We start from the raw sequence: 21304 nt of genomic DNA on the forward strand, positions 1-21304 counted from the left end.
TTCAGAATATATACCGGAAGTTTAAATGACAGACCGGCTATGCCAGGTCATTATAATCTTTGGGACACCAAGCAAATATTTGCAGTATTATGCATGAGAATAAAGTGCTCTGGGAACACAAACGTGGTTTTTCACTAATCATTTTCTTGATTCGAAAGAATTCACTGCTTACCGAGTTGACTTCATTTTCTACAGGAGCTAGCGAATTGTTATTGGCTGGATTCTTTGGTGCCGCAGGTTCTGCTTTCTTAACTTTTGGCTCAGGTTTGCTTTCTTTGGCTTCTGGCTTAGTCACTGGCTTCTTGGGGCTTGGCTTCTGGGATGGTGGTGCACGTGCTAATGCAGATGACTTTGCAGGGTTTAAGTCTCCTTTTACATCTGAAGTCAATGACGGACTTACTTTTACTAAGTATCCATGGTAGTCGGCATGCAGTTCTCCATTTCCAGTGCTACTCGGATTTGGAGCAATTGACGCCTTTGGTGGAGGTGGTGCAAAGACCTCTTCTTTGACAGGTGCTTTAATGGGTGCTTTGAAAGGCAAGGGCTTGTTGGGTGAAATGGGCAGGTTTTCAACTGATGAACTTTTTTTGCTTAGGATAGCAGATGCTGAATTGTAATTCTTCCCTTCTGAATGCTTGGGGGCAGGTGGGGAAGCTGGTTTCCTCTTTTCTTCTGGTGTCCTTGGAGGGGTTGTACCTTTCCTGTAAAAATGTGGTGACTCTTTTGGAGAGGGTGGCTTCTGGGGAAGTTTTTCTTCAATGTGTTCTTTGACTTCCACCACCCCTTCCTGAAACTTCTGCTTGATGTATTCAGGTCCTGGGGCAAAAAAAAAAAAGAAAAGATAGACAAAAAATAAGATATTGAAACTGTTGGGGATTTTTTTCAGTATTTGGCTTATAAATGGGGATCTTCATGAAAACCTTGCCTAGAATGACATTCTCCTAAATTATTAAGGAAAAAATCTGTAAATAAAACCCAATAGGCACTGTAAAGAATAAAGCTTGGAAATAATGTCCTGTAACATACGTGCATTGGTTAACTACCACCCCCGCAGTTATAGGACAAAACCAATCAGACATTTCAATGCATATTGGGTTGTTTAACGATCATGTAAAAGGAATCCAAACCCAGAAAATACAAATTTAGGTTTCTGCTCTAAACCCTTTTGCAATTTATTTTGGTTTTTGCATGTTTAGACTTCTGACATCAGGTGCTGGCTGAACATAGGGTTAAATACAGGAAGCATGTAGACATTGCATTAACAGTTAGGGTCACTGACACTCAATGAACTTTAAAAAGCTGAAGACTGCCAGCAGTATAATGCTGCTTATATATTAGCAACTGTTTGCAATAGAAGATCAATGTAAATTAAAGAAGAAGGAAAGTCATTCTGGCATTTTACTGCCAAGAGATTTGCCACATTAGTGCCACCTAAAACACTATATTTATTCTGCAGAAACCATTACCATACCTGAGTAAAGAGCCCTAGAAGCTTTCTCTGTTTGTGTAATACAGCAGCTGCCATTTCAGCTTGGCCTTTATAGCTTCCTGCTTGCAGTCTAGCCATTATAGCTCAGATACCAGGAAGTCAGATACCAGAAGAACATGTTTACAAAAAAGGAGACAACAAATACTGTTTCTTTTGATAGAGGAGTGCAGTTTTTTCTGTGAGTGCTTATGGCTGTATTTACCTTTCTGATAAAGCTTACTTAGTTTTTACCTTTCCTTCTCCTTTAAAACCAACATCCTGAGTAAGTTTAAATTAGGGATGCACCAAACCCCCAAAACCCCCTTAATGGATTCTGCTGAATCCCAAACCAAATCTGAATCCTAATTAGCATATGCCAATTTGGATTGCGTGCAGCAAAAGAATTTCCCCCCTAAAATTGAACTCTTTCCAAATGCTAATTAGCATATGCTAATTTATGCTAATGTTGGATTAGGTTCGGCCTAAACCGAATCTGTCAAAAAAAGGCTGGATTCGGCCTGAATCCCAAACCAAATCCGGGATTCAGTGCATCCCTAGTTTAAATCAGTTTTTCGAGTTTGCCCTTTCAATGGGAAGTGCTCACCTGGTACCTGTGTCTCCCACTTAAAAGAGAACTAAACTACCTTCAGTCCCCCCTCCACTGCCCCCTTCAAACTCCCTCTCTGCAACCTCTATTCCATTCCAAAGTTTCCCTGTGTGTGGACCTGCCAAAAAACTGCAAAGATGCACAGCAAAGTTCACAGGTGCCATCTTCCCATGTCTTCAGATCCTGTTCTGTTCTGTCAGTTCACTGCACCTAATCTTGCCAAAGCATGCTCAGTTGATTGTTTGCAATCAGCTCTGACTAAACTGACAAGCAAGGATCTGAAGACAGGGGGAGAATGGCGCCTGTGCACGCTTAGCTGTATGGCAGGAGCACACATAGGGAAACTATAAAATGGAATAGATGTTGTGGGAGGGAGCTTAAAGAGAGGAAATGGAGGCTGGTGGTTGAGGATAGGGGAAGGTTTAGTTCTCCTTTAAAAGCTTGCCTATGCAAGATGACTGGTGCGGTTTCTCATTCAAGTGTATAGAAAGCACCCAGAGGCAAATTACAGCAAACAAGGCAGTTTGGCACACAGCAGTTTAAATTGTTTTAGAATATACTGATTTGCTTTATGTCACTGTGGTACAGATTAGCATCACATGCAACTTTGGAATACAGCCATATAACATTCAAATAAACTTTGTTTTTTTATATAGACTGCCTAAAAATTGTATTTCATCAATAATTTCCAAGTTAAAATACAGTGGGGTACAATTACTTACACAGGGGCTAACTTGTACTGTAGAGTAACCCATGAAAACCAACTGGACAAACTGCATTCATTAATCAACTTGTTTCTGCTGGTTACTGCACTTATATGTCACCCTAAGCACCATGGTACATGGAGCAATTCCAAACTCTCTCCCTGCAGCCATAACTAACTCTATATGAAGAGGAGCAAATGGCCCAACACACTCCCCATTCATTTTTATAGCAATGGACTGCAGGGATACGCTTGTTTTTCAGGCGATTGTTTCTCTGAAACTACAACTGAGGGCACCTGCCTGCCACAAAAACCATGTGCTCACTATGATCCCATGTGCCATTTAGACTCAGAACGCATTCATATACACAACCAAAGGATCTGTAATCTAGAATGGCGACGTGGCCTTCTCCAGACAAAACATTCGAAAGATAAGGGATGCCCCCTGGGAGAGGGGCACACACAGGGCATCTATAGGGAAGGAACTGTGAGGACACGTGTCTTGATGAAATAAATATTAATGGATAAGTAAGCCTTTTATTTTAAAATCCCTAAAAAGACTCTAAACAACCCCTAAAATGCCATACCTCTCTCCCTACATTGAGTCTGTCCTTTCTAAGACAGACGCATAAACATGCTGCAGAAACCAGTCACTTCCTTACCAAACATGAAGCTCTGCCCCCTTTAGTATAACCAGCTACTTTTCTTCTTTAAATCGGAAACCAGTCAAATGGCTCTCTACTGCACTTGTCTGACTGATTCCAACTGGAGCAAAAGGCAGCGAGCATGGGGAGTTGATGGCATTTTGACTGGCTTCCTACTCAAAGGAGATTTCACCTTCTAGAAAAGAGATCATAGTGAATTTGAAGGGAGAGACTATGTCATGTTGGGGCACTTTACAGTCTTTTTATGGATTTTAAAAGAAAATATTGACTTATTCTTTAATGACCCTCAAGCTTTTTACATCGCATGGTAACTGGGAACTGAATTTTCTTATTCATGCTAAGTATCAAGCTACATATAAGCAAGGGAGGAAAGCATGATAAAGCTATCAAGCGTGCAACCCAGCATGACCCTGAACATGAGTGAGCTATAGTACTCTGTGCATTGGCACCTATCTGCATACATTGCTGCCAAATCCATCTGAACAGTTATTTTCTCTTTACAGCTGTGCATCACACTCTTCTGGGAAAATGGATTCTGCTCTACATTTGTTCAGTGAACCAAGGAGAACGTATTTAACAGAAAAACAGACACTTATAGGTCTAGTGTTTTAAAGCTAAATTGAATAATTAGTCACCCTAGGGTGATTAGTACTGAAATTTTCACATTTACAGATCCCCTTACTTATTTAACTTATGGCAATAATAAAAAAAATAATAATAAAGAACAACATTTTCTCATCATTTAACAAAAACATTCATTCATGGGTTACACAGAATGAGGGGAAACCGTTAATGTTGTTAAACAATTACTATTTTTGCCCTTTAAGTAACAGTAAAAGCAAAAAGTTGTGCTGGTTCTCCCACGGATGGACACACATGACACAGCCCAGGTCGAAACAAGACAATCCAAACTGATTCAGACTGGCACTTCCGCTGTTACACACATACATATTAATACCACTGAGTAATTCCCAGCTTCTAGACCAGGACTGTCCAGCTGAATGACTATGTGATGGATATGTGCCTCCAATTATTTACATATAATCCAGCTCCTATACAATTAGTGCTGTTCAAGAACCAATATATTTCCTTGCTTCAGCCTATATCTACATTTCTTAAATCTCTCCCATAAGCAAGACACGCCCAAAAAATTTTATGTAAAAAGATTGTCAAGTATTCCTTCTTGCCATGATAATTTATATTTCCCTCAGCAAGTTATGAGTAAAAGAGCTGCCCTACTGGCCAGTTGTTCAAGTATGGCCTAATTAAAGGAACTGTAACATTAAATGTTTTATGTAAAAAAATCAAAATACCTAGATAACATCCCTCCTCCGATTGTGTGCTGCATTTCAAAAAAGGCAATGGGGCAACACGGATTCTCAGAGACCTTATGTCCAATCTCCCTATAGCCTGACTTTCCTGAAACCGGAAGCTAGTAGCTCCACCTTCACGGATGATATTCAGACTGTACTGTAACTTTCATCAGTGAGATTTATTTCTGTACCAGCTGCAAGCAGTGAATTCAGGCAGCACTGGGGCTGGACCTAAATCTTCCAAGGACCACAGGAAACCCCTACATTCAGCATGCTCTTTCCTTAACTGCTCATATCTCCTATAGAAATAAATCAAATTAAGGGTAATACTACCCACACACCATCTTCCCAAACCTAAATGCTGTTACATTACACAATAGAACTACTTAAAAAGATACTATTGTTACTCCTACTCCCATGTAACTGGAGGAGTCATGAGCAGGACTTGGATTTCTTACTATTGCTATTCTCCTATCTACAACAAGCAATACAGGTGTCAGGGAGCTGCTATCTGGCTCCCTTCACATTGTTCTGCTCTTGGCTGCTGGGGGGTGGGTGGTAAGGGGGGGCTTATATCACTCCAACTTGAAGCTCATCAGTAAAGTGTGACTGAAGTTTATTAGAGCACAATGGCTGTGGTACCCTGGGAAATGAAGAATATGGATAGCCCCCCCAATTCAAATTTCAAGATTAAATATAAAAAATGTGTTTGTACTTTTAAAAAATGAATTTTAATGCAGGGTTCTGCTTAGCAAGCTCTATTGACTGATGTCTTTTGAAAAAAACGTGTTTTCCCATGACACTATTCCTTAAACTATCATGAGCAGCCAACGTCCTCCTTTTGGTTTCTAAAGCACCTATAAGCAGACTGGCTTAAATACTATGTGAAGTGCTCCATAAATAATATAAGAAATTAATTTTTTTGTACTTAGCTTAGCGAGAACCATATAGAATAATGCATACGTAATGTACAGGATAAAGGTATTAGAAGTCACTAAGGATTTCAGTGGCCAAATATAGGCACAGGCCACAGGACAACTGTATTTAAAAAAGGTATTAACTATTGGGGTTAATGGAGATCTGAAACCTTAACATTTGCAATTAAGTAGGGGGTTCAAGTGTATTAAATTTCAAAGCTACAAAGATGAAGGAATCATAACTTAAGTGCTCTGTTACTGTGTGATGTACACAGCTAGATAATATGCAGAACGCTGGCGACTTCTAATATCTTTTATAGTCTTCATGTAAAGAATATAATGTCAACAGCAGCAAAGCATACTTAACCCTTTCACTGCCAGCCGTTTTGGTCAAAGCGGAACTTCTACTGCCAGACAGTTTTTTGAACATTTTGCACTGTTTCAATTTAGGGGCCTTTCCTCGGGGGGACTTTTAGTTTACCCAGGAAAACAATATATCGTTTTTTTCAGGACAACCTAAGCTTTCAAAATATGGTAGAATTTTTGTGCAATTCCAATTCTGTAACAAGATATAGGCTTCTAAATGTTTAAAAATGAAAAAAAAAAAAAAATCAAATTTTCCATAATATAACCAAAAGTTATTTTATGCACGAAAATACAACTGATTTGGAAAGTCCCATGTCTCCTGAACATGCCAATACCAAATATATATAGTTTTATGGAGATATCTCACTTGTATAGGTCAAAAACTCCCAGCAGTACACTACCAAATTTCCAAAGCACTGCTTCAGAAAGCTGCATACTTTAGATTTCAAGGCCAAAACTTCCCCTAACAGAAGTTTTATCCCAGAAAATTGTACATATTTGGAAAGAACAGATTCTGGGGAATACAGAATAGGCACAACTGTCTGTCTACTCCAAACTATCAAGTCGCAATGCTTTCCTAAAGTTATTGGTTTTTATCATTTTTTAAAAATCGCTTCAAAGCTTCCAGTCTATAGCATATTATCTCCTACAGGTCATAAAGTAACCAAATTAACACCCTAAATATGAATGCCAGGGGTCCACTGAACAGTTTGATGCCCAATATGTATAGGTTTACCTAAATATGTGGCATGTAGGGGCCCCAATGGGAACATACCCCCACATGATCTATCATTTCAGCTCCTGCAAAATCAACACATTTACATCCTTTATGTGGGATAATGCTACAAAAAAGTACACTCACCCCAGAAAGCCATATATTTTTGGAAAGTACACATTCCCCCAAATCTATAATGGGTACACATTTGTTTTTACTCCAAAGTAAAGCTTTCCTAAGTTTGCAGATTTTTAGGACATTTCAGAAAATCGCATAAAAATGTTGCAATTTGCCGCATTTATCTCTCACGATTTCTTGATAAAGATCAGATAAAGGCAAATCACCCCAAATAGGAACACCTAAGGTCTACTGAACAGTTTGATGCCCAATATGCATAGATATACCAAAGTCTGTGGTATGTACTGACCCCAAAATTAAAATAGCGGATATGGATTTTTTGCCTGCGAGCTCAGCTTTTGCACACAGAGCCCCCTGACAGTGCCGTAAGACCCCCTAACTATACAGAGACCCCAGAAAACCATATAGTTTTGGAAAGTACACATTCTGATGAATTCAAAAATTGGTACAGTTATTTTGTACACCATAGTTACACATGGCAAAACTATGCTAAAAACAGATTAGGAACACCTATACAGGGATAAAAATGCAATAAACCCACAAAAATTGTGTAAATCAGTGAAACAACAAAATAACAGTGTAATTAGTGGTCAGAATATCTGATCCAATAGTCACCCTGTCAAAATAAACAGTTTTTAGGGAAAAGAAACTAAAAACAAAGTGGTGTACGAGACACGTTGTTGGCAGAAAAAGTGTTAAGAAAACTCGGTTAAGTTATACAAGACATTCTCCAAGGTCTCATGAGTGTGTATGAAGCAGATAAACCCAAAACGTTTCTCCACACTGGGGAGAAACTATATCAGAAGAGAATATAAAACAATTAGGCTTTCTATATTTTGTTTATTAATAACCATGGCATCAGACATTTGTATTAGTCAGGAGCTGTAATATACCAGCCAGCTGGCAATGCTAATCATGTGCTACGGTGGCCAAACACGTTGCCATCTAAGGTGGGTGATATGGGGCCAAATGATCACATTAAAATGGAAGGCATAGTTGCAGTCTAAGCAAGGACCGCATCAATGAGCCGATGCTGTCCCCAATCTGACGGAAAATCAAACCTGCCCAATTTTAGGTCAGATGTTGGTCAGGTGCCCATACAATGGCAGATAATCTTCCTGTGTATGGCCACCTCTACTTTCAATTAGAAATTACAGACATATTTCAACTTAAATCAAGTGAAATCCGCTTTTATTTTAAATGCGTAACATAGAGGATGAATCCAGTTTTGTGATGTCTTCATAGGCTGCCGGACCAGAACTTGTTTAGCTCTGCATGTATTTGATGTCATGAACTTGTGTCCTGTCAAATTTTATTAACAGTTATTAATAACCTCTTCACACAATATCACATTCAGTACTCTTCTGTACTTTCCGAGTGTGCTTAACAGCATCAGAGACCATTCTTCTATGTGGGCACATCTTTTAGCAACACCTAGCACACTGGATTCTTGTGCTCAGTGAAAGAGGGGCTTATAGCGGGCAAACTAAAGTCACTTTTCTCCATAAAGGAAGCTTTATGTGGCCATTATAGACTGCACAATGAATCATTGTATTCTGCCATATCGGTCTTGTTCATAAAGGGAAGCCTCTAGCACTGTCCACTTATGTAAGGAGGCATAGAAAGTGGTATAAGATGTAGCATTATCAAGTAAGAAGTATTTTGTTACAGTCATTATACAGCAGGAATGATATATTGAACCCATCTCTATTAAACTTTCAGAAGCTGAAAGTCTGGTTTTGTTGATGATCTCATTTTGGGACAAGGATTTGTTTGTTCTGTTCTCTGTCCTGGCCAGGAAGCTACAACTTGGCAACCCAGCAGACTTGGCTTTGCAATTCCTAGTGTCAATAGCAGGTACTGTATTTGTGGAGCTTGATGAGGAAACAATTATAAATGATTATGCTTAAGATAATAAATAGAAATATATGTACAGTTAGTATGGGTTAAAGTCTTATTAGCCCCAAAAATGTTTTTGTTTTACTGTTTTTAAGGGAATACGGAGCACCGCCATATATCAGAGCAACCCTGTTGTCAGGTAATAGGACCAAGAATCCCCATCATCCATGTGAAAATGTTAGAATGCAGTCAAGCCTTCATTTTAGTTATACAAAAAAGTATACATATGTCTTAACTAATATTAATATTTTTGACAGAAAGGGCAGCAACCTTAACAGTGACCAGGACTGGACTAAAATTCAAAATAGGCCCTGGCTTTTCCAGTACACAGAACCCCAAACAGCCCCCCACAGGTCCAGTAAATAGTTATTGTCTATGATATCTTATAGTAGCCCCTCTGGCGTTTGCCAGTCCGGGCCTGCGAGTTACTCAGAAAAACATGCACTTTATAATGGTAATAAAAGTATAGTTAAATAGAACTGAATCAGTTACTAAAGCAAGACTGTAGGTTAAAAAAACAAGGTAACCTCAATTATAAAACAGTCCAGGTATAGGCAACTGCCTTTAAACAGAGGAACCTGGGCTCTGTTTAACATACAATGTACTTTGGCCTAGAATCTTAGAAAACACACAGTACATACACCTCTATTATGTGGAGCAATTCAACAAAAAATGTTCAACATGTAAATGAAGTGAAAGTAAAAACTTTGGCTACAGCAAATGTTATAAACTTTGAATTCCCATGGCGCCATCATGATGATTATTTAGAGATGGCAAGAGTAGCAGCTATCCCTTAATGTGAATAAGCGATGGAAGAGTCAGATGCAATTCTGAAACTCTAAATCTGGATTGTCTGGTACAGTAAGGGGCATATTTATAATGCTGTGTAAAAAACGTAGAGAAAATTTGCCACACATCGCCAGGCTTCGCTGTGTAAAAATGGCGTAAAAAAGGCCTAAAATCGGCGTAATTGTTTCATGCAGTTTTTCTTCCACCGTAACTTATGGAAAATAACGGCGTAATATCCGGCGTTCAGATGGCGATCTTTTCCATTTATTTTACACAGCTTTTTACTCCGTTTTTTCGGCTAATTAGTTTTACACAGCATAATAAATATGCCCCTTAGTGTTGCCACCTAGCCAGTATATAACTGGCCTGGCTGGTAATTTACCAGCTAGGGCTGGCAACAGTATTACAAATTTAAAAGTACAATGTACTTGCCAGTAAATTTGTAAGGATTTTTTTTATTCTGAATAAGGATATATTTTATTTTGCATAGCCTATTTACCGATATGAGTAAGTGCGTTCGCGCACGAAACATGTCAGGCGTCTAGTTTTTAGATGGAACAATAAAGACCTGGTTTTAGCAGCATGTCGTGTCCGGAGATGTTTGGAGCTCAACTGTATATGATATAGCCTATTTACCGAGTTATAATTTTTACACTGAACTGTTCCTATAAAGATGAGAGAAGGTGGTTGAATATTTTCTGACTACATAAATATTCCAATTTTGTATCCCCTAATATCCTAAGACTGTTTTACCTTCGGTTAACGGTTTCAACTTTGCTAAAACTGCCACTGTTCAGCAGAATATTGTCTACAATGATCCCAGTGAGGGGAGGTGTGTACAATTACATGACTAGCAACAGAAATATACAAGTAGCAAGAACAATTACTCTGCTCACTGACTGTGGAGATATATGAAAATATATATGTAAAATTCACAAAAAACTAAAAGCGGAAAGTGTCATAGGTACCCTTTAAGTTATGTTTAGGTCTCCTTATAAGACCACCCTTGCTTATGACTAGGAAAATGTATATTAAGCAATAGCAGTTTATGTGTAATGTGTGCAGCTCTTTAACACACCAGCTCTGGTCTGTGTTCCATGGTACAACGAGCATGCAATGTACATTGCTTAGAGTGCTGCAAGTAAAAGCATGTTTGGGTTTATTAATGACTGTTAACTGACAAAACCAGTGGGGCGGTTCAGAAGTCTCATATGACTAGATGTGACAGAGATGTCATTACCTGGTTGGTGGAAGCTAGGAGAAAGCTCTCTTGCCACTGCTCTTGCAATGTCAGATTCTTGTCGTGCAGCTTGGCTTGCCTGATCAGCCGCATTCGCTTTAGCTCGAGCATGCTCTGTCCTGAAAAACATATCAGAAATATACATTATAAACCAAAAAGCTGTTCAGAATAATGATATAAGCCTACAGAAGTCTAATGTCAAAGTGCAGTCATTGTTGTAGGATTGTAACAGCAGCCAGGGCTGGAGAATCCAAGATCAAACCACCTCTCGATCTATTGTAAGCCCTGCCCAATGGGCAGTGTGTGTGTGATTAAAGGGAAAACTATAACCTAAAAGTAGGATTTACACTGATATTTTTTTTTCCACTTTTTTTTCTACCAAGTCATATTTATCTGCATATTTGTGTTTTATTATCTGCAGACTGCAATGATGTTCCTTATTAGAGCTACTAAGTAAATATGAAATATGGCACCAGTGAAACAACTGCCTCCACTCACCAAAGGGTCATGAAAATGGCAAAATGCCATTTCCACTTAAACATACCGTTTGACCCAGAAATATAATTATATACATTGCTGTTGGCATTAGAATTCACAGTTAACAAGGACATCATTTTTAAAAGGTAATTGCTATAGAACCTATGGGGAAAGTGTGACTAAATCTTTCACAACTGGTCTTGAATGAATAGCAAAGCCATAACACCTTACTAGTTCTTGTTCTCTCCTGAAACACATTTTTTTCCCCCTATGAAGTGTAGCTGGCACTCATACATCTTCTACCTTTAAAATCTGATGCAAAAGATAAGTCATGTACAGGTAAATTCAGCTTCCCCAATTAAACAGTAGTAATGAAAAAGACTAGCTACAAGAGGCATATTATATACTGTACTTTTAGGTAGATATATATATTACACACACATATAATTTTTTTTAAAGAGTATTACACAAAATATAGGCTCCAAGTAAGGTTTAAATGAAATTATGCAGCTGCTAAGGTCAGCTGTTTCTTTTTTGCCCCTTTAACTGTACAGATGTTTTATACTTATCTACATTTACCCCATGCCATATGTAAAGCCACTTTAGTGCTCAGAGAAGATTTTAAGTGAATCTATAAAACTGCCCAGCAGAAAACAGTGCTACAGGCTTTCCTGACAGAATTGGTAACCTTATACACAGACTGAAATCCACCTGAAAGGAGGTGAAAATTACCCTCCCTGCCCTTCTGTGCTGCCTGTACTGGAATACTAAGCATTATTTATGCAAAATAATGTTCCATCTTCAATTAGATTTAGTGCAAGGGAGTATAAATATTTTGCTTTGTGGGCCATTTTTTTTTTTTTTTTTTTTTTTTTTTAATAACACCAAAATAATGATTTCTATTGTACTACTGGAATTATGATGAATGTTAAGTTACACTGCCAATCCCATTAAATAATTGTACTTACTAGATTTAATAATCATTGTAATGGCAGCATAGTAGTTAATACTATTAGGGTAGGGTAGGAATGATGAAACACAATTATGAGAGCAAATAAGTGCGTCTAGAGACAAGACCATTTTGCCTGCAGGCCACGATATAGAAGACACGCTGAAGGAAGGATTATCACTATCACACACAGTGTGCCAGATGCCCTGGGGAATGATGAGCAGTTTTCTCGGTAAGAAAAACAAAAGGACAGATGTCACCAGTGTGCTAAAAGAACACACAAATTATCAATGCAGCAACATGCTGATCATGAACCGATCAATCAGTTCAAAAGCGCACTAGTAAGCAGTCTAAAGAAAGATTAACCTGGCCTAAAATGTTCCATTTATCATAGGGGTTCATCACAACATGTCCAAACCACTTCAACAGGTTCTTGTTAATCTCTGAGCAGTGCATAAAACAGATTTCAAACTGTGATACAGTAAATGACCTGTGCTACAGAAGGAGGGGGCTGCAGGTTAATTCTGAGTTCCAGCCCAACCTTTTATTCTAAATTTTAAAAAAATAAAAAGAAAGTTGGTGTGAGGCCCACTAACTTCATCTATGCAACGGTCAAAAGAGGAGAATGATGGGTCTCTACTGCTGGGCCCCTGCAGTTTAAAGCGGACCTTCATGATCACCTTTAATAATGGTAAACTTCTACCTACAACAAAAAATAGCAATTAAAATAATGTATATTTTTATAAATTCTAACTAGTGTTTAGCTCACTTTAACTCTAAGTGAGGCATGGAGTTCTACTGAATTACATGTGTTCACTTACATAGGACATATGTTTTTGTGGGTGCAAGGAGTCTAAGAACGTCTGGCCCGTTGCATAGGCAAGGTCTGTATATATTGCATACAGGCTGCATTCTTTCTAAGAAGTCTGTGTGTAGCATTCTTTAAGAGCACTGACCTAGTGTATCTATTTTATCTTTAGATTTATTTTTAGATTTGGTGTGCTCAAGAACTCCATCTTTGGCCCTCTCCTTGCAGAAGGCTGTGCAAGACATACAACAGTATTTTCCTGGGCTCTGTATTCTGGGTGGAAGTGTATATGACAATTTTATGTGGGGTATATCATTGTGAAATATCATCAACATTCAGACAAGAAGGATCTCTCTGCCATAAATTGCTATGTGAATGTCACGGAAAATATGACAAAAGTCACGCTATCATTCCAGGAAAAAGTATTGTTAAGCTAGCCATAAACAGGCTGATAGAGGAGGCTGACGCAGGCCCTCCAGAAGGAGCTGGTAGTATATTGGCCCATGTTTAGGGTCCATCCAATGGCCCGATGTCTATTACTTGCTGAAATCTGACCAGCTATGTACTGAGTTGTTGGAAAATTTGATTGGCAGGGGACCTCAGTGTGTTGATGCAGTACTTTCCTAATCCAACCATTGGCCCAGGGGCCAGGATAACATTTCCCTGATTTGCCCACCGTGCATGCACTACATTTGCACAGGAGCAGTAACCCATGGCAACCAATCAGCAAGCCGAATATTCTGGTCACCTGTTCAAAAGTAAACAACTTATTGGTTGCTATGGGTTACTGCTCCTGGACAAACTTAGCACCTTTTATTTCATATGGGGGTTAGATGTTAAACTAACTTCTGGGTGGTTTTTGTTTTTGGCAAACGATATTTATCTAACAAAATTCAACTCTATCGGCCATGGATTAAGAAAACAGGCCAAAATTTGCCTGGAAATGTGGTACAGCAGTCTGTATGAAGGCAACCACAATAGTCAATCTCAGCAAGGATTTCACTGGAGCTTGGTCATGTGACTACCTCTTATGGATTAGTAGTTATGTTGCAGTCTAAGAAACGCTACTTTTAATTGAATTCAATCTTATTCTAGCTCAGAACCATTATTGCATCTACACACAGACATTTAGCACCAGTAGAGTTATCTTGGCATGTGTGTGTATGTAAGGCTAATGATCTCTGCCTGATGCTGGCCCATCCGTGTATTAGGTAAAGGCATGAATAAAATCCTTCTGGCACTGAGAGATGGAGTAGAATTTGCTATAAAGGGTGCAATGATAAGGGTATCCCATTTCTGCTTGTTACTACACACAAGGTGGCAACAGGCCAGAATTTGCAGTAAAAAGATGCATTATATGACATTAGCTTTAAAGAAACTTTTCTTTTTTAATAAGCCATGAAGATTGAAGTGACCTTTTACTGGATCAGCTCCAGATTATTTTACAGATAATGAATGAGCATGACAGAGTCGGCCGTGGGTAAGAGAAGTATAACCTGTAGTTTATGGCCATTAGCTGTTCATTATAGCAAGTCCCTGTTCAGTAATTACTAGCAGCATAACAACATACAAGCACACAGAAAAGCAACAAACCGTGTTTTCGGGAAACTATCAACTTTTGCAGAGCATATTGTCACTGTGGAAGGATTTGATATACTACAGAGGGTTAAACTGAGCAGCTTTGTTATTTGTAGAAGGATGCAACCCATAGAAACCACTTAAATAACATGTACACTTGCCAATTTAATGACATTTACTATTTCTCCTTCACGCAATAATTCAACTGATGTCAAAACAATTGTAATAGGTTTTTTTTTTTTTTTTAAATATATAAACGTGTTTTATTTGACTTTAGGCATAGTGTTCCTTATCACAGACCCCCTTATCTGGACATAAAACATTGTACTCCTGTACCCTGTATATAAATGGCTGCTTAGTGCTTTAAATATTTTAATTGCATTACTTATTCAATCTAAATATTTCAGTGACGCACACGGACATATTGGATGCCTGCATACTAGGTTGTAGCTATCCTGGTTAAACTGAAAACAATCTGGATTCTTGGAATCCTCTCTGACAGTGAACAGCTGACAGCCCACTTTTCTGATGCACAGCCTGCAAGCTGACAGCACACAAATGGAGAGGAAAAGTACCCCGCCTCACATGCTTTGCTAATCATTTAGCATATCAGTAGATAGAATTAAATGAGAATATATTTGTGCATGGCTGAGAGCAGGAGGGACAGTCACTTCCAGTCGGCACGGCTCTAAATGCCACCGGCAGCCATATATGTTGGAAATTAGACATTGAGCCGATAAAAGGCAGCAGGGGAGCTTGGGGAGCTGGGCTGGAGGGTAGCGGCTCTGTTTCCTCAGCTCTCAGCACTGGAGAAAAAGGTCAGGGGACAGAGTAATCCAATTGCTGGGGTCACTATAAATTGCTGGGGTCAATGTAACAGAAATCAATTCTACTGACTTCTTTTGAAGTAGGGTGCAAGTCCACAATGTCCATTCCACTGCAATTTTCATTTAGACTTCTTTAGACAGAACACACAATGTAACAGCAGTCGTGTCAAACGACTAGTCTGAGTGGGGTCTTAATCAGCTGTGTACTGTTTAATATCAGGGCAGCCCAAATGTATGTTATATAGAAGTACAGTACCAGTTGTGGCCATAATAAATGGCATAAATGTGAAATAAAAAACAAGAAAATGCAAATCAAAATTTTTAAAAACAAATTTCTTTTTCTCTGTAATAATAAAACAGTACCTTGTACTTAATCCCAACTATAATATAATACATCCTTATTGGAGGCAAAATAATCCTATTGGGTTTATTTAATGCTTAAATTAATTTTAAGTAGAAATAAGGTATGGAGATACAGAAAGACCCCTTATCCGGAAAACCCCAGGGCATTCTGGAAATACTGTTAGCGCAGAAGTAGAATATATTATCTAAAAAAGCCTGGAAACCACACAGATAAAAAGACTTTTTTTTAAAGAATTTTAAAGAAAATTCAGCCTTACATCCTACGACTAATGGTGAATACACACTGAGCTACTAGTAGCAATTACTTTTTCATGGCTACTAAACACCAAAAAATACCCCGCCATAGACCATACTGAGAACTGCCTCTGCTAAAACACACATACAATGATCAGCATTGTCTATCTTAGTAGCCACGACAAGTAGCTGCTACTAGTAGCTCAGCGTTTCTTCACCCTAAAGCTGGCTATAAGCTACAACATCGGCTTGTTTGGAGAGGCCAATGAGCAAGGTGGGCGATATCATACTGATCGTACAGTTTGTCGAGCACAATGACAGGGATACAGGTCGGAGCGAGGACCGCATCAACAAGCCAATATGGCTATTGCTCCGACTAGAAATTTGTCCCATTTTGTCTCACAAAATATTTGCAAAACAGAAAAAAATCTGCAAAACACTTTGAAATCATTGGGCGTTTCTTCACGCCGAAACCGGGCGAAATATTTTGCTCATCACTAGCTCCGACATGATCCTTAAACCTGTCTGATTGACATCTGGATGATTTTCGGCCAGATATAGTTAGGTAGGCCCGTTGCAGTGCTCCATATATGGGCAGATAAGCTGCTGACTTGGACTAAAGGAGACAAATTGCCAGCTAAAATCTGCCTGTGTATGGCACCTTAAAGGGGTGGCTCACCTTTATCTTTTAGTTTGTCATAGAATGGCCAATTCTATGCAACTTTTCAATTGGTCTTCATTATTTATTCATTGTTACCGTTACTTTTTATAGCTTATCTTTCTATTCAGATCCTCTCTTATTCATATAACAGTTTCTTATTCAAACCACTCCCTTGTTGCTAAGGTAATTTGGACCCTAGCAACCAGATAGCTTCTGAACAAAATTGAAATAATTAAAAAAATTACACATAAAAACTAAAAAGTTTAACACTATGGGGCTGATTTACTTACCCACGAACGGGTCGAATGGAGTCCGATTGCGTTTTTTTCGTAATGATCGGTACTTTGCGATTTTTTCGTATGTTTTGCGATTTTTTCGGATTCTTTACGAATTTTTCGGATCCAATACGATTTTTGCGTAAAAACGCGAGTTTTCCTATCCATTACGAAAGTTGCGTAAAAAGTTGCGCATTTTGCGTAGCGTTAAAACTTACGCGAAAAGTTGCGCATTTTTTAATGGATACGAAAAACTCGCGTTTTTACGCAAAAATCGTATTGGTAACGAAAAATTCGTACAGAATCCGAAAAAATCGCAAAATGTTCGTTTTCAAGTCGGAACTTTTCCAATTCGGGTCGGATTCGTGGGTTAGTAAATCAGCCCCTAAAAGTTAACTCAAAGGTGAACAACCCCTTTAAGTGTTAGGATAACACAAAATGCATAAGGCTAAAGAAATACATTTCTACCTGAACTTTTACATGCCTTCCTTGAGGACTTCTAATTAAGGGCCTGCTCTTGCACATACTGTTATAGTAGGAAAACTGCCCAAAATGATACAGTAATAAAGTGCACTTTTAAAAAACATATTCTAGATTGGCACCTGTTTCCACTAATCTTGTAGTCACAACTCACCCTAATATAGCTGTGAGTCATGCTGCAGAAAATTCAGTTAAAATGTCCCAGTCAAAACCAAGAAATAATGATTTCAGTTCTTGCCATTTATAGATACGAGTGAAGTGTGCCATTTTTAGCTACAGCAAATTGTGACATTGTCCCGCTTATGAAAACCAGGCCTCAGGAAGTGAATGCACCACATATTTGCCTTGTTGCCACAGCAATCTGCACCCTGCTCACCATCACCCATTGTCCTATATACGTAATTAGCAATTAATGACATCTATAGCTTCACTGATGCTGCCAGAATTGCTTGAAACACAACAAAGGTGATTGTAAGCAGCAATTCTCATTATCTAGAAAAAATGGCAGATGGAAAGAGAACATGGGTGGAATAAATAAAAATGTGATTGTGAATACAGCTCAGTTCTGGAGGTGTTTTGTTGGCATTAAGGTGGCACTTTCATATACTTCATAATATAAAGTGGCAGCTGAAAATAAGCCAAAATAATTTACCAAAGTTGTGCATATTATACCTCACTTTAAGTATAATTTACCATTTTTAAAAAGTGCCTTCCCCATTGCATGGGGTTCTGGAGATGAAATGAGCATTATAAATCCTAAAATGTCAGTATTCCTGATGTTTTTTTTTTTTAAATATATAAGTACTGTGTGGCTATAAAACAATTAGACCTCACCATTGTACAATTTATGCTATATAACTAAAACACGTTCTCTAAAGTGAGCTGTTAAGAGGCACGATGTGAGATATCTCTAGCGACATCACTGTGATATTTCTGTAGCTATCCTAGGGCTACAGCTTGTTCAGAACAAAAATAGTGTGGAATGAAATCCTTATAACAAATGGTGATGGGTAGGACACGTAGCAGAAAGGACAGAGAACAGATGGCCAACTATGCAAGTATGCAATGGCAGAGAAGGACCGAGAAGCAGCAGAGAGACAGCCAGAATCTGGGAATCAGGGAACTGGAAAGGGGAAATCACTCTGGGTTCTCACAGTGTTTGAAAATAGGAAACCAAGGAAATTAAAATGATTTTTCAATCCTTAATGAACACCATTCAGGCTATACAATACAAAACCAATGCAATAGCAGCATTCAGTATAACCGTGAAAAATATCACAGATATTATCAAAGGATAACAGTGTACTCACTAGGTCTGTTTGCTTTTCTAAATGATGCATTACTTTTGAACAGGGAAATACAGATAATTGTCACAAGGAAGAAATAACTTGGATGTAAATGAAAATGGAAGGCAAATATCAGCCAAATGAAATCCTGTTACTGTAATGTCAACAGGGAAAAGCAGGCATAAAGAACTGCTTTATAGCACAGTATTCGCTAGTGTAATTATACTTATTAATTTGTGTTCCATGACACTGCGCATCATTTTTCTAACTGTACAACATTATAGCTGACAGTCTAAAGAATCAGTAAGTGCTTTAATTGTGCTCATATTTCCTTCATTTGCCTGAACAACATCATTGTAGAATACAACCTCTCCAAAGGAAACCATCTCTGAACTTCTCAACTGGCGTCAGTTTTTTATAAACCAATGCATTAACACACACACGTACAGTGGAGGAAATAATTATTTGACCCCTCACTGATTTTGTAAGTTTGTCCAATGACAAAGAAATGAAAAGTCTCAGAACAGTATCATTTCAATGGTAGGTTTATTTTAACAGTGGCAGATAGCACATCAAAAGGAAAATCGAAAAAATAACTTTAAATAAAAGATAGCAACTGATTTGTATTTCATTGAGTGAAATAAGTTTTTGAACCCTCTAACAAAAAAAGACTTAATACTTAGTGGAAAAACCCTTGTTTGCAAGCACAGAGGTCAAACGTTTCTTGTAATTGATGACCAAGTTTGCGCACATTTTAGGAGGAATGTTGGTCCACTCCTCTTTGCAGATCATCTCTAAATCCCTAAGGTTTCGAGGCTGTCTCTGTGCAACTCTGAGCTTGAGCTCCCTCCATAGGTTTTCTATTGGATTAAGGTCCGGAGACTGACTAGGCCACTCCATGACCTTAATGTGCTTCTTCTTGAGCCACTCCTTTGTTGCCTTTGCTGTATGTTTTGGGTCATTGTCGTGCTGGAACACCCATCCACGACCCATTTTCAGTTTCCTGGCAGAGGGAAGGAGGTTGTCGTTCAGGATTTCACGATACATGGCTCCGTCCATTTTCCCGTTAATGCGAATAAGTTGTCCTGTACCCTTAGCAGAAAAACACCCCCAAAGCACCCCCATGCTTGACGGTGGGGACGGTGTTTTGGGGGTCATAGGCAGCATTTTTCTTCCTCCAAACACAGCGAGTTGAGTTAATGCCAAAGAGCTCTATTTTGGTCTCATCAGACCACAGCACCTTCTCCCAGTCACTCACAGAATCATTCAGGTGTTCATTGGCAAACTTCAGACGGGCCTGCACATGTGCCTTCTTGAGCAGGGGGACCTTGCAAGCCCTGCAGGATTTTAATCCATTGCGGTGTAATGTGTTTCCAATGGTTTTCTTGGTGACTGTGGTCCCTGCTAATTTGAGGTCATTAACTAACTCCTCCCGTGTAGTTCTAGGATGCTTTTTCACCTTTCTCAGAATCATTGACACCCCACGAGGTGAGATCTTGCGTGGAGCCCCAGAGCGAGGTCGATTGATGGTCATTTTGTGCTCCTTCCATTTTCGAACAATCGCACCAACAGTTGTCACCTTCTCTCCCAGCTTCTTGCTAATGGTTTTGTAGCCCATTCCAGCCTTGTGCAGGTCTACAATTTTGTCTCTGACATCCTTGGACAGCTCTTTGGTCTTTCCCATGTTGGAGAGTTTGGAGTCTGCTTGATTGATTGATTCTGTGGACAGGTGTCTTTTATACAGGTGACTAGTTAAGACAGGTGTCCTTAATGAGGTTGACTAATTGAGTAGAAGTGTCTAACCACTCTGTGGGAGCCAGAACTCTTAATGGTTGGTAGGGGTTCAAAAACTTATTTCACTCAATGAAATGCAAATCAGTTGCTATCTTTTATTTAAAGTTATTTTTTCGATTTTCCTTTTGATGTGCTATCTGCCACTGTTAAAATAAACCTACCATTGAAATGATACTGTTCTGAGACTTTTCATTTCTTTGTCATTGGACAAACTTACAAAATCAGTGAGGGGTCAAATAATTATTTCCTCCACTGTATATATGTATTTATGTCTCTGGAACCATTATAGTGAATCTAGATGTCTTGCTATTGCACTAGAGTGCCCTCCATCCAGTCACTCTGTCACCACCAGACTATTTTTCAGCTCACATGGAACACATATAAGCAAGGCAAACCCATTACGGCTGACTGGCTCAGTATATGTGGCATTTTGCATTCCAGGCTTTGCCCACTGCTTGCAGAAAATGTAACCACAGAGCTGCATTATCTTAAAATGGGGAATCTAGAATGTTACTTCTAACATGCAAAATTAAGTGCTTAGTTTTTAAGGGAAACTATTGAGAAAATTAAAATGTAACTGACAAAGAATACATTTTGTGTAGGCAGATTTCTTATGTTCCCACCCCTTCAGTGGTCCATGAAGGATGTCACATAAGTGCCATTTCATGGAAATAGGAAACTTTCTACATTATATACCGCTTCTAATATAATCAGATTTTGATTGACAGTGAGATGCAATACATGGGTGTTTT

At 38.7% G+C, this 21304-nt stretch overlaps 1 protein-coding gene across 1 annotated transcript in view; it reads right to left on the reverse strand.

Moving 5' to 3' along the window:
* Window positions 1-393: 393 nt before the first annotated feature.
* The window catches only part of jph1 (junctophilin 1), a gene marked incomplete at its 3' end in the record, with an annotated part of 50263 nt that continues 29352 nt past the window's right edge, over window positions 394-21304 (reverse strand). Inside the window, 2 exon segments of the mRNA NM_001126752.1 lie at window positions 394-816; window positions 10821-10939. Of these exon segments, the coding sequence (NP_001120224.1) occupies window positions 394-816; window positions 10821-10939 (542 nt within the window).

This window comes from Xenopus tropicalis, chromosome 6 (genome assembly GCF_000004195.4).
Source record: "Xenopus tropicalis strain Nigerian chromosome 6, UCB_Xtro_10.0, whole genome shotgun sequence".
NCBI lineage: Eukaryota > Metazoa > Chordata > Amphibia > Anura > Pipidae > Xenopus > Xenopus tropicalis.